Raw genomic sequence first — 14,684 nt, 5'->3', positions numbered from 1 at the left:
GTGCATTACATGCATGGTTATGGTGTGTGTCTACATACATAATTGAAATTTACATAAGGATTGAAGATCCTTAAAGGCAAAGTAATTTTTGTAGCATTTAATTGACAGGTATAAATTGACTAAAATACTGTAGTGATGCCAGTGTATTCAGCTGTGTTTGTGACTTGGGAAACAATTGTGTGACAGCATAAAATACAATTGGTTCTATAAGACTTGCCAACTACATTGATTAATTCTGTGGGGATAGTAGAAAATAGCCGAAGCTGCTGAAAATGTGAGTGGGACTAGTAAGAAATTGCACAAGATGCTGCAGTTCTTATGTAACTGATCATCAGAACAGTTGTTAAATACCTCTGTGTACTTGACTGGTAGTGTTCTGCCTTGAGCAATGAAGGGGAAAGTCTCTAATAAATGGTAATGTCTTAGACATTTCATGGTTTTGCTAAAGCGTAACTGAAGTTTCTAAGAAACAAGAAGTGAAAACCATGATGTATTTGGACCATCTCTTGTAGTTTGAAATTCAAGTTCAGTGTTTTGATATTTTTTTAAGCTGTTCATCAGTTAAAAATAGCTTTAAAGGTAGTAAATTTTGTCATTCTGACTTCTAGATTTCATTGTAAGCTATTGTTTTTGAGCAGTGGTTGCTCACAGATTCTTAGGAGTATTTGTGAGACTCTTGACCTTCTAAATTATGAAAAACACAGGACTGAATTCAAAAATTCATATTCCTATTTTGTTGCCTGGTCAGATGTCTAAATTTAGTGAGAGTTTGGGCTGATACTTCTGAAAATGAAGAGGCTGTGCTGAGATAATACAATGGGAAATAGATGTGCAATACAGCTTGCAGAGTTTTGTGATTTACTGAAATGAAAGTGTATCTTTTAGATATTTGTTGTGATCTCAAAATGCATTTTTTCCAGTTCCTAGTGATAGGTAAAAAATATGCACTGAAGTTCAGTTCATGTCTTTTTTCAGCTCCTAACCTTTCATGGGTATGAGGTTTCTGTACTATTAAAACTTATTTTTGTTGTAGTTGCTGCTTGTGTAATTTTTAGTCTCTGATTTGGTACTTCTACCTCATCCATTTCTTCAGTTCTGAAACACCTGTGACACAAATTAATATTTAAATGTGTGCTTTGAGATAACAGTAGTTGTTGATTTATCTTCTCTTCCTGCATGTATGTTGTCTACTTGCATGTGTAAAGGTCACAATAGCTCTTGAACTGCTTTACCTGTACACTTGGGAAAAAAATCATGTGTGCATCAATTAGTCATGCTGAAATTTGATGTTAAGCTTACTTACCAGTGGGAGTGATTTCCTAGTTGTGAGGGTCTTAACCAGGCAATAATGTGTCTTAGTAATTTGATACACTCCTGGGTCGATGTGAGAGCACCCCCTGAGAGCATCACACAAGCTGGGATGGCATGGGATGCCTCTTAGAGTGACCCCTTGTGAGTGGTGTGGAGCTCAGTGGTGCTCTGTATTTGTGTGTTATCTGAGCATGGAACTGCTTCAGCTGGAGTCCAAGGAAAAGGCAGCCAACGCAGCTGAGTTCTTTTGTGTTTTGAAGCAGTCGTGAAGCTGTCAAATTGTTCAAATGGAAATGTTATATTACATAAGTTAGTTTTAAGGCTTTGAATCTCTTGTTGCTTTTTAGCCAAGCAAACTTTGTCTGGTATTGATGCTGAGTTTTAAGTAACTTGGTTTCCAAAAGAGGTCTGTGGGGGTTTTTTTTGTTGTCTTGGTGCGCGTCTGTCCTTTAAAATGCAGATTGCAGGTGAATGAAAAAAGTCTTCCTTGTACCTTGTTACAGGGTGGTCAGCCATTAAAACCATAGGTGCCTTTTCCATTTTTCACCACTGCTACAAACTTCCAGAAGGAAAAGCAGTGTATTGAAAAGAATTTGCTTCTGAAATAAATACAACCTCATGCTGGTTTGCTATTTAAGTTGTAAACAGGCTTATTATTTATACCTTGTTATCCTGAGATGCTTTCCCCAGTGCATTGCAGCATACCTGTAAGCTGCCAAAGAGCTGGTAGTAGTGTACACTGTCATTCACTGTTCCTCTGCATATCCAAAATAATTGGGCTGGTTTGAATTAATTCAAAATTGCTTTTTGAAGAATATTTCCAAGATGTGTAAATGCTAGGTGTTTGGATTTTTTTTAAAGTGTATTTCTAGGGGATGAGAAATAGAAAGTGATTACTGTAGAATTAGAGTAATTAGATAGAAGTTCTCAACCAATTGTTGACAAAAGTGCTGCAGTTCAGTTGAAAGAATTGGTAAGTCTTCTGGAATTTAATTTTCTGATGTCTGACTGCTGAGAGCTTACATAAATAAGAGGGGGTTTTCTTAGAGGAGTATTTGACTTATACTGTTTTTGAATGCCTTTGTATAGGAGGAGTAAGGAGCAGGATCAGAAGAGTCAGTGGTGGTCTTTAAAAATTAACAACATGCAAATTTTTAGTCAAAAATAATAGATCTCAGTAATGGGCATTTTTGCCAAAATTCTTCCATGATACATTTTAATTTTCTTTGTGAAAACAAGTTGATTCTTAGTATGCTAATGCTATCCTTTGTATATTTAAAATGCTTGTGAAATTATAAAGAGTAGACTGAGGATGAAGAATTTCACCCTCAGATGTGTTTTGTAGGGAGCTCAAGTGTAGCAACTCTAGTTTCTTCCCATGTAATTTCATAATCATTCTAAGACAAAACTGTTTAAGGCTTAAACTGTAGATGGGAAAAAAAGAGACCAAGTACAATGAAGGAATAAAAGAAGTTTATCAAGATTATGAGGACAGCCAGGTAGGTGTTGTCAGAGATGAAAATTTTAATACTTGTATTTGAAATTGCACTGCAATATTAACTTGATATTGCTTATGATATTCTAAATCTGTTATTTTTATCAGTTGTCAATTCCTTTTTACAGTAATTTATTAGCAATAGTGTTCAAGTATTTTTATGATCAGTATTCATGAGAAAAATATCTAGTTACAAACTCTGCTTTCTGTATTATTTCAGTGCAATGTAATTAGCTTCCAGCTGATGTTTTGCAGTTGTGGTAGACTATTAGTTGGCACAAAAACATACTATAGCAGCTAAGAAATAAATGAGGCTAAATACTCTTAGGTAATTATTTTAATTAAAATGTAGTGTTTTGAGCAGCCTTAAATTCTTTTGAATAATCGTTTAAATTATCAAGTAGCTTGGATTTCATGGGAGACATTGGTCTTTGTTTTAATTTGATTTTTGCTTATTTTTTGTAGTAATGGTATGCCATTTGAAAAGGAAACTTTAATTTTTTTTTCACTAAGCTTTGGGAAAATATTGATCACTATAAATGTGGTGCTGCCACAGTAGTCAAACTGGATACTCTTCACCAATTATATTTCAGGTTGTTAAATAGTAGTTCTGTTTGAAGCACAAAATCAGTGGATGATCTATTATATTTAGAGGGTTCTAAAAATGGATTTAAAAGATCTTTTAAAACCTGCTGGTTCTCTCTCCATACTTTTAGAGTGAATCATAAGCATTCATGAGAACTTGTCTGTATAAGCAGAACTAGGCTGAAGGTTTAGTTCCATTTTTCTTTGTTTCCTGAGGAAGAAAAACAAGGCCTTGAGGTTAGCAAGAGAAGAACAGGACCTACTAAACACAATCTTGTAGTGACTTTTATTCAGTCTGTTATTAACTCTAGGTAGAGTGAAATGTGTTACCTAAGCTTGGAGTTGACATGTCTGTGGAATACTTCAAAATTCTTTTCCAGAAGGCACAGGAAGCTCCTAGAATATTGGCAGTAGATAAAAAAAATACCAATAACTGATTTCAAGTTTCTGCTACAGCTAGCTTAGCTGCCTGTCTTGCTGGGATCCTAGAATATCTTGCCTTGTGTATGTTTCTGTTTTAAATGATACATATAGAATGTTTGTTTATTTTTCAAGTATTTGTTGAAGTAGATTTTGCATGTGTGTTCATCTTTGATCAGAATGGAACGGGTGATATTTATACCAGTCTTAATACATAGAGTATTAGTTCTTAACCCAGGGATCATGATCACAAGATACTGTGCAAATATTTCTTGGACACACAGCAATTAAATCACAAAATTGGCCCTGGAATAGGGGGAATTGGAAGTACCTTTTAAGGAGATGGTTGTGTCTCTAAACTCTCTGCTAGTTTGTCAGAATACTTTAGCAAGCATTATTCTTCAAGTCCTGTGTTAACAATTTTTGCTGTTTGTGTATGTGTTCATTGAATACAGGCATGTTAAGTGTCTTGCTTTCCATGGTCTGGCTGTAAAAAGGCTCAGAAACCCATTGTGCTCTACTATGTGGTATATGAGAATAAATACCTCAAGCTTTGTTGTTTTGTTAGTGGATATCAGTGGCTATTTAATGTCTGAACAGAGTTTGTTACATCATTTTAAGTAATTTTTTTTTTCCCCTTAGGGACGAAACCCATTTTTTCTGGAGCCAGCAATAATTATAACAGTTACTGATGGAAGTAAATTAACTACTACCAGTGGGATACAGGAAGAGGTAAGATCTAACCTCTGGTTACAGTGATGTGTACTAAAAATACTGTTTAAACATTGATACTGTTTACAGAAGGAGCATAAGTGGCTCCTCAGATGAATGCTCATTAATAGCTTAAAATTACTTGTGTCTTGTTTTTAATTTCAAGTAATTTTATGCAATAGCACTACAAAAAACCAAATAACTTTTTTCCTTACTTCATGTAACAGAAACCTGTGGTACAATTGTTGGTCTGTTGAGTTTAGAATGAGTTTGCTCTTTCTGTCTAGGGAGTTCATGGCTTTTCAAATATGTTAGCAGAAGTTGATTTCTGTAAAGACTGTGTGTCTTTAATTGGTCTTGATATAAGTTCTTTTTGCACAGACCCAAGTTAATGTAGTGATTTCCCAAAGGATGTGGCCACTAGGGAGTATGTGATACACGTACTGCTCTCACACTGAGTTCTTAAAATGATTATAATGAAATCAGTAGTCTTTGTAATTCAAGATAAGAACTGAAGAAATTTATTCCAAGTTTAATCTGTAGAGCAGTTTAAAATTGAGATCTTAATATACTAGAGTACCTACTCAGACATCTGGTAAACTCAAAGGTGTAGCAAATGCTGAGGTACTGAACTGTTTTAACTTACTGGCCGTTTTGAATTTTTTTCTTGAAAAGATGGAAGTGGTTGCAAGGGGTAGGATTGGTCTGGCCAGCTCAGTTCCCATTCCATACCGTAGTAAAAAAACAAAACAAACAACCAAAACAAACTGCAGCAAATCCCTAAGCTAATTCCCTTTTCAGGGAAAAGGTTAATATCCAAAGGTCCATTTTAAAACATAAGAGGAGAATTCAGACTTTTGACTGTGCTGCACCACATTTGACTGTACAGAACAGATTAACTTGTTGCACTTTGCTGTTCATTAGTTACTCAGATTTCTCCTAATAATGTATTATATTGCATTCTTACGGCACTTACAGAATTTGTCTGTATGAAAAGTGGTATTTGAGTGGTTTTTGTAATATATGACTTGAAGAGAGTTGAATGATCGCATAATTGTGTGGACTCCTAACAAGCATAGCTAGTAACTGAAAGGGAATTCCTGGATCCATGGTAACAAGTAGGTTATCTGTATGAAACCTCACTTCATAATACTTTTGTTTTTTACCCAATAAGCTATTTTCAGATTAATTCTGTGATTGATTGTGTGCAGTCGAAAATACTGAGTATAAGAGATTAGTGTGACACTGCTGGAGTCTTCTGCAAATGCAGTGCTGTTAGCAGCAGAACAGTGTGTTGGGTAATCTCTTAACTGTGCAATTCCTTCCTTGAGTAGGAGAATCTCTATTGTCAGGTGACTTGTAAAATTTGGCACTGACATCCTGGACTGAGGAACACCCAGGTGCTCAGAGGGTGAATGTAATGACGTCTGGGTAGAGGCTGAGAACCAGGTTTGTTCAGTCTTCAGAAGAGTGGGGAGTGCTTTACCAACTTTTGCAAAGGCTGAATGGGACAGGGAGCTTGTCTTTTCCTGGAGGTACCCAGAGCTGAGATAAGAGGCAACAGCTGCAAGATGTCTCATGGGAAATTGATTGCATAACAAGAAAATCTTTAACTGTGTGGGTGATCAAGAGATCTGGATGTGTTGTCCGGTGGTTGTGGTGATAGTAAAAGCTGCACTGGACAAAGCCCTGAACAATCCAAAGCCTCTGGACTGTATACCTGTCATGTGTTCCTTCTAGTGTATGCAGTGGGATGCTTCTATGTTACATTTCCTTTCCTTTTTGCTACTCAAAATGATTTAGGTAAGAAAGCTGCATTAGTAGTTAAGCTCTTTCTTTTACAACAAGAATCAGGACTTTTATAGCCAGCCAAAAAAAACAGGTTTGGTGGGTTTTTTTTTTGTTCCTTTTCCTTTTAATGCTGATACAACTTCTTCATCTTAGTCTTCACAAGAAGACAATTTTCTAGAGTCAGGCAACCATTTGGTCATACATTCACATCTCTAAACTGTTGTAACTTAGGCTGAGAAAAAGGGTTTTCTGGTGACTGCATTAATCTATTTAATTTCGACTTGTCTCATGAGCAATGCTGACTGATAAGTGTGTGCTACACCAAGAGTTTGTGTCATGTTTTGTCAAATAGGGCCCAGTGTTACAATTTTGTGATTATTAAAGTATACTTTTAAAAATGCAGGATTTGCTCTAATAATAGTGAATTTCTGTGGGGCTTTTTTGTTACAAATAAGCCAATGTAAAGATGTTCCATTCCTCCAGAAGGCAAAGTGATGGCTGTTCTTCTTGCAAGACAAAATGCAAGTTTGAATGCTTTTCCATATGTGTGTACTGGGTGTATGTTTCATACCCAGCAAAGGATGTGACTTTTTTTTCCTATTTTGTGCCATAGATGTACTGGTAAGAACATTCTTAACACTATCAAAGAAGAGGAACAGAGCACTGAAGGGTGCTGCTGTCTTTCAGGGATATTCTTTTGCTGTTGTCAGTGTGTGTCCTATTAAAGAGAATTTTTCTTAGTCTACCTTGGGCGTCCTTTACAGTTACCTCTCAAGTTGGACAGGCAGAAATGAACTAGAATTAGTACAGGAACACCACCCTGGAGATACGGAAGTTCATTGCTCCTCTTTGGTTCACTAACAAAGCTTTTTCAGTCACTTTCAAATGTCTCTTCTGTTCTTTGGGTTTGTCTTTGGGAAGGCTTTTCAGAGTTGGTGTTGGAAGTGATCATATCCCACTGGCTATGACAACAATGTTTTTACTTCTTAGCATTGACTGAGGCAGTGTATTTTTAGTTCTTTTAAGACATATGTACAAGAGAACCAACTATGTTGGGCTTTGGTGTTTTGTTCAGGTTTTTTTGGAAAGCCTTCGAAGCCAGTGTGGAACCTGGAGGCAAGTTTTCTCAAAGCTTTGTCATTCAGATGAACATTTGCATTCTTACCAATGAAATCAGTTTATCACTATGGGAACACCCTGTTGCAGATCTCTTGCTGAATTCTTCAGACGTCCTGTTCCTTTGTGGATTTTAAAATGGGTGTTGCAGATGAAGCCTTAACCTTCAGTGAGTGCTACTTTGTCTCTCATGGGTGTGGTTACTCAGACTGAAAACAGAAATTATATTGTTATATTTTTTCCACCTGCACAAGTCGGTAAGACTTTCAGTTCTGTCCCTTCTGGCACTGCTTTTTAATGCATCAGTGCCAATGCACTGAAAAGTGCCAGCATCAATTCTATGTTCTGCATGGCTTGTTGACCAGACTCTTTCCTGGACTCACAAATTCCAGTCAGAACTTGGAGGGGATGGGCTCATACTATTGGTCAACTGTCATTAATTATTTGGTCTCATGTTATGGATTCATTATGGAGTGACTTTTGCTTCTGGTCTGATCCCCCAAATTCAGTCTTAGCCCATTATTCATCTTTCATTAAGCAAATGTTTAAATGCTTGAAGGGGTTTCTTATTCCTTTTCATATTATAAAATAACACACTTTTCGCGTTTTACAACTGCTGAGCTATGTTACCTTGTCTTCCCTCTACATACCCTCTAAGTAGCATTAAACTTGTCTGCAAGACTGAAATGGAGTTATTAGTGTATTGATGCATTCTGATAAATGATTATACAAGCAAAAATCATGAGCAATGCTGCTTGGTTTCTGTATATTGCCATTCTTCTGATCTGCCAGTTATGAGAGACTCTTACAGGAGGAATCTGTGATTTTTGTGAGACTTCATACCACATCTGTTTGGCATTGTCACATTGATCCTTCCTAGAATTGATCACCTTGCATTGCACTTGTAATAACTGTGACAAGTGTCACAGTCAAGGTTCTGCTGGTTCTGATTATTGTCAAGAATAATCAGGAACTCTAAATGCTCTATATTTTTTTATCATAGTTCCTCCAGTTAAAGCTTCCAATTTCTAAACAAATTCTGCAGAAATATGTGGCAAGTATCATTAAATGTACGTTCTTTCTCCTTATTCCTGTTAGCAGCAGTTTTTGGGTTCACAGCCTTTGTCACTGAGCTCCAGAGCTCTTGATGTGTGAATTCTTGATGCGTAACTATCAGGTCAGTGAGTATTTGTTGATGGCTAATGCTGGCTTTGGAATGGCCAAATATATCATGACATTGACATGGTGTGTCAGTTGACTGATGTCTTTGGGATCTCCTTGAATTATCTCCCATGGAAGAACAGTTTGTGTCTTTCTGTGTGTTATAACTGCATAGGATTGGATGGCAAAAGATGGGAGAACATAATATTACTGAGGACTCTAAGTAGAGTTTTGCAGTCTGTCAAGAGCTGACTGTTCTCAGCTGGGCTTGAGTGGTTACCTGTCCTTGCTCCTTTAGGGATGAAAGGCTACATTTGCTTTGAATGTGAGATGTCTTATCCTTTTTTTGAGTACCAGAGGAGCATGCAAGGAAGGTTACTTGCCAATAGATTTTTTTTTTTGGTACAAAAAGAGAAGTTGACTGTAGCCATATTTTTACTTTAGTGCCTAGTCTTCTAATACCCTCTTGTGAGATTTCCCCAGATGGAGCTACCTGTTTTCATCTGGGTACTAAAGCTTAAGCAGTCCTATTGGTGCCCCTTCTAATGGATGAGCCTGTATGTGCAGCCATTGCCAGATGATCATTAGTGTCTTTCTCAGACTGCCTGACCAGTGCAGTGTGTCCTAAAGCTTATATCTAGCTTTTTTTCATTCTAGGGTCTCTAGGATCCCTTTTTTGTTCCCCCCCACACCAAGATTTTAAACTGTGCTGCTTCTCATGATTGTATAAATGTAGGTAGAAACAAGTACTGAGAATAAACAAAACTGTTCACCAATAGCCTTGTACTGAAGAGATCTTCGAGAACCCTCATCTTCCACCCCCTTGTAGTTCTGGAATATTTTAGTTGTTTTAAAGGCAGGAAGAATGGCATAAGGTGCATACTGATTGTGTAGTAGCATTATCATTGTAGCATTTGGGAATGGTAGGGCTTCTGTGTGCTCCTGCAAACAAGTGATGAGACTAAACAGCTGGTTTCTAGTACTAAGCTGGGAGGACACGTGTTGTCTGTGTACAGTCACATGTTGAAGACCACAGCTGGTAAGTAACCTTCCCTTAATTAGTTCGTTCTACCTTTATCTTTCATACTGGCTGTTGAGAAAGAGGGAAATGTGTGCATGCCTTCATCTTAAAATATGCGTGGGGAAAGAAATGAAATGTAAGATGTAGAATTCCAGGCTCATCTTAGTTTCTGCTATGTATGCAGTTGCTATGGTAATACAATACCAGTTTAAAAAAGGCAACTGAAGGTGACAAGACCAAGTTACTAATGTCTGTGAATGAGGTGGTTTGAATCTATAACTTCACCTGTATAAATGTTAAAGGATGTTAAATGTAACTGGAATTAAATTGTAGGAGGGAAGGTGAGGACATTTGACTTCATGACAATTGCTTTGCATTTTTTCTTAGTCTGAAAACTTTTCTGATAGTAATATGTGCATAACACAAGGGCCAGCTTCTGACTACTCTTGAGTGTTGGGCTTCTCTCCATATAACCAGCCGAGCCAATGAAATATATTATAGCTTGAGGTAAACTAAACTCATGATACTGTTTGTGCAGAATCCAGAATATTTATATATATAAATATACATAGTAAAAAATACGTATATATGCTGCTCAAAAGAAAACAATGCTGTTACATAGGTGTGTTTTGCGGATCAAATGTACTCTTTGGAGATAGTATCTTCAGTCAGATCTAAGTAGGAAAGCTTGAATGGCATTCCTTAATAGGCCCAAGTGAGGATGGTGGAGTGCTTGCAATTCAGTTTTCTTGAAGTCAGGATTCCAGGCTGTTAACTAAGAATGTGGCTAGTCTTTTAACTGAGTTTCCATTGTCAGGCAGTCTTTGTGGTTCTTTCTGTGGATGGGAAAGACATTTATGTCAAGCAGTTATAAACCAGCTGAGCTCCCTTTGACTAGTTTTGTGTAAAACATGAAACATTTGGAGAAAATAGTTCTGGTCTTTCATGTACTCTGTGCTTGAATAACCAAAAAGAGGAATTCTGGAGGAATCATCAGGTATGTGAAAAATGCAAAATATTCTGATTCTTGGCCTTATTTTATGAGTAGTTTTGTCATGTTTGTTAGTAGCTTCAAGATTGTATCAATAAATTGATTGCTTTTCAAACATGTATTTTTCCCAGTATGAAATGCTGCTATTATGTAAATAGAAATAGCTGAGGTATCTGGTTTTGGAAATCAGGTTTTAATGCTTTTGAGCTATCTCTTAAAAATAAGCAAACAAACCTTTAACAGCTTTTTGTAAATTGTTTGACCACTATGGACTAGAAATTAAGGCAATATATAATGAGTGCTTGTGTGGATTTGCATCAAGTTTTGGAACAGACTAGCAAGAATACTTTCTTGCTAGTATTGAGTTGAGGGTTGAGAGTTGGGATGTTTTTGGACACTGCATGAGAGAAAATGAGGACATGTTGAGTTTGCTTCAGCATGTGGGCTTAATCCCCTTGTATTTGGTGTGCTAATAGGACTGTTTGTGCTACTTGAGTCATTGCTTTGGGGATTTTTTTTCCCCCTTTTGTTGCTGCAGTGCTCCAGGTGACATGAGAGTTTTGCTTTTGCTGACAGGGCTATCATCAGCCAGGGATGTATCAAATTTTCTGAAACTTGCAATTACTTGTTGCAAATCTGTTTGTTCAGGGATTCTGTAGTTGAATGTTTGGGTAAGCTTTCTTTTTCCCACTTATCTGTGTGAAGTATCCAGATGCAAAAAGAGCATCTAGGATCTTCTGAATGCCTTATGCTATCCTTTAGAAGCTTGTCTCGTTTTATTAATGAGGTATTGTGTGTGGAGAGAGAAGTGTGCTTATATAGAGTGAATTGCCATTGCTACGTAACCTGATTTTTTGTTTACTTTATAAGCTATGTATTCACAGATTTAAATTACTTTCCAGCTCCATTTACCTCTCAATTCCCCTCTGCCTGGAAGTGAGTTGACTAAGGAACCCTTTCGATGGGATCAGAGGTTATTTGCTTTGGTTCTTCGTTTGCCTGGTATTACAGCACCAGAATCAGAGCAGATGACAGGGGTACCTGTGGATGACTCTGCTATCACACCTATGTGTGAAGTCACAGGAGGTGAGTGCTTTTGTTTCCTTTGACAAGTCATTACTTTCTGAAGTGTAAATTAATTTGGTTTAATTCAATTAATTGTGTGATTCTTTGTCATGGAATAAGGATTTTGAAGTTCTTACAGTGCTTGTAAAAACTCTCAAGACTGTTATAATGAAACTGAAGACGCATATAGCATTAAAACTATACAGACAATTAAATGTAGCATGTCTTGGAAGAGTGAATATACGTTCTTTGGAAATGTTTTGTAAGAGAACTTACTTTTTTCTACTACATCTTGATATTGCGATTAGAAATTGTAATAATTGAATCTGTTCTGCAATACAGTTCTGGTAAATTCCTGTCATTTTCTGGTCTAAAAAAGCTAAAGTGAAGGAAGTGAGTTGTTTCATGTGTTCCCCTCCAGAGCATGTAGAATGCCTTTCAGAATGCATAATAATTCTGCAGAATTGATACTTGTCTCAGTTTTAGCTCATATTGATAATATTGTAGAAATCATATTCCAGATCAAACTCAGGCACTGAGTTCATTACATTTTAAAAATGTGATGATTCTTCTGATGCATCAGAGGGAATGTGATGGAGAAGAAACAAAGGGTTTTGAAAAGTATTCTAAAAGGATTTGATTCCACTGCTTTTTGACTGTAGGTAGGCTGTACTGGTAAATGCTTTGACTGAAATTTGTGGACCATTTTACATGTTGATGTCTGTCACAAGGGGGAGCCCATTTTCCATGAATGCAACCAAGAATTGGAGTTAGTCATTAGGGGTCTAAAATACAAACATTTCTGATGAGGCACTTATCAGTGCTTCACTAGGATGCTTTGCTGCTTAAACAAAGAGGGAGTGTTCAGGAAAAGTTTTAAATCAGTGATCCATACATAAATCAGCTGTGTGTGGTGGTTGAACAGTTTTCAATGATCCAAGTTAAAATAAGGGCAGAAACACTGAAGAGTTTTAACCCTGACTGTTTTGTTCTAGGTCGATCATATTGTGTGTGCTCTCCAAGAATGCTGAATCAATGTCTTGAGTCATTGGTGCAAAAAGTACAAAGTGGAGTGGTAATAAATTTTGAAAAAGCTGGTCCAGATCCCTCACCAATTGATGGTACTTGAAATTTTTTACACTGTGCTGTCAAATAACAGGGATGACTGTTGTCAATGTAACTTAGTGAACTTAATATAGTAGTTGTCAAGTCAAAAGGGAAGCTATTGCAATTTGAAAGACTTAACTACAGAAAGGACCTACCTGTTAATTCTGAAACTCTTTGTATAGTGTCTCAAAATACTGGCTGTAGCTGCCAGACATCTCTGCATTTGGTCAAACCACTCAGGAAGTCTTAAATGTGTTTGTTCATGTCAGGCACAGTTAAAGGGATTTATGGGTTTTAAGCAGTTTTCAACCAGCTAGAAATGTAAATGACACGATATCAAAAGACCTGGGCTTATCCTTTTTTCTTCAGTGTAGTAAAGTGGCTGTGTTAAGAGTTAAAATAGCAAATACACCTGTGTGGCAATAATTTCTCATTGTAAATGGCTTAGGTAGGTCCCTCTTTGAATGTTACTGAGAAGTTTGTGAGATTTAAGTTTTATTTTGCTGCAGTAAGGAGTCAAGCAGTATTAGTCATGTGTATCATTTCTTTAACGCTTGGATTTGAAGGTTATCTGTTAATGACAATAGAGGAAAAGGAAACATTATTATGAAGGGCTCCAGATAATTGCCTTTTGGGGCGTTCATCCTGTAAACATTCAATGCTTATTTGGTTTCTCAGTTTGTGTTTTTGCAGACATTCTTACTGACAACTATCTGCTATTCTTAGAAATAATATTAACTGCAGGAAGGACTTCCCTGGGGTTATAGGTTTTTAACTCTTTACAAAAGTTATTTAATACTGGTCTTAAGTTTTAATACTTTTGACACACAGCCTTTTTCTTCTGTAGATGGGCAGGTGGAGATATCCAGACCCTTTGGACCCCAGCCTTGGCACAGCTGTCACAAACTTATCTATGTCAGACCAAACCCTAAAACTGGGGTTCCTATAGGTCATTGGCCTGTTCCTGAATCCTTTTGGCCAGATCAAAATTCTCCAACACTGGTATGTACTGAAGATAAAGCAAAGGGTTTGTGCATGCAGGAATATTCTAGGATTTCCTCGTCACAGATGTATTTTTTTTTTCAACTCTTGACACATGTATTACATTGTAGCAAATGTGGAAGCAGTGTGACACGCTTCCTTCCTGTGGAAGGAGTGACACATGCAAGCCTATAAATTACTGATAAGCAAATAACATGGGGTTTTCTTCTTTTTTCTTTTTCTTTGAAGCATTAGGAAACTGCCTGTAACAGACTTTTGACCTGGTACATGCACTTAAGTGTTTGTTTGAACCCTGTTAAATATCAAATGGTGGCACTTAGTAAAAGCCTGTAGAATTCTATTGCCCCGTAGAAGGTATTGATAAAGGACAGTATGTTCTTGACAATTTGAATCCCTGTGGTAGTTCTACTTTCATTCTAGCAAGTGAATATAGTGAATAAAACTGCTGTTGTGCAGTTTAGCCACACATTCAATTTATCCAAACTGAGAAAACCTCGGCTTTTGAATTAATTTATTAAGAATTAATTAATTTGTTCTTTTTCACAAAAGAATGTATGCTACTGCCTTTTTGCCTGAGAACTAATTACTAATATAGTATAATATACTTTTGTGTTGGTTTATATTTGAAATAGTTAAAGTAGAAATCCTGCAGTTGTATAATAGTTACCTACATTTCATGATGATTTTTACTGAATTTTTGGGGTTTTTTTTATATGAAACAGATGTGCTAACACTCACTGAACTTCTTGTTAATTCTATTTCTTGGTTAGAAAACAGATTAAGTCCTTTGACATACAGATTGTTGAGGAGTGATAGAGTATGAAATTTTAGTCACATTTACAGGTTTGATATTTTTTACATGTGTGGCAATGTTCATGAAAGGGTGTAGTTGTCCTTCTGAACTACAA

The 14,684-nt window shown here is 36.7% G+C and overlaps 1 protein-coding gene across 20 annotated transcripts in view; it reads left to right on the top strand.

Annotated features, from left to right (window-relative positions):
* INTS6 (integrator complex subunit 6) overlaps window positions 1-14,684 on the top strand; it is a 39,193-nt gene that overhangs the window by 12,560 nt on the left and 11,949 nt on the right. For all 20 annotated transcript variants that reach the window (XR_015284661.1, XR_015284665.1, XR_015284662.1 and 17 more), the window contains 4 exons: window positions 4,454-4,543; window positions 11,505-11,688; window positions 12,663-12,788; window positions 13,622-13,776. Coding sequence is in view for 16 of the 20 variants with exons in the window: in XM_086881358.1 (XP_086737484.1) it covers window positions 4,454-4,543; window positions 11,505-11,688; window positions 12,663-12,788; window positions 13,622-13,776 (555 nt within the window). In the remaining 4 variants the exon portion in view is untranslated. The remainder of the gene's footprint in view (window positions 1-4,453; window positions 4,544-11,504; window positions 11,689-12,662; window positions 12,789-13,621; window positions 13,777-14,684) is intronic.

The sequence above is a fragment of the Cyanistes caeruleus genome, chromosome 3 (assembly GCF_971803275.1).
Source record: "Cyanistes caeruleus chromosome 3, bCyaCae1.hap1.1, whole genome shotgun sequence".
NCBI classification, from domain to species: Eukaryota; Metazoa; Chordata; class Aves; order Passeriformes; family Paridae; genus Cyanistes; species Cyanistes caeruleus.
The sequence above is the reverse complement of the archived record's forward strand: the minus strand, read 5'-3'. Positions and strand labels throughout refer to the sequence as shown.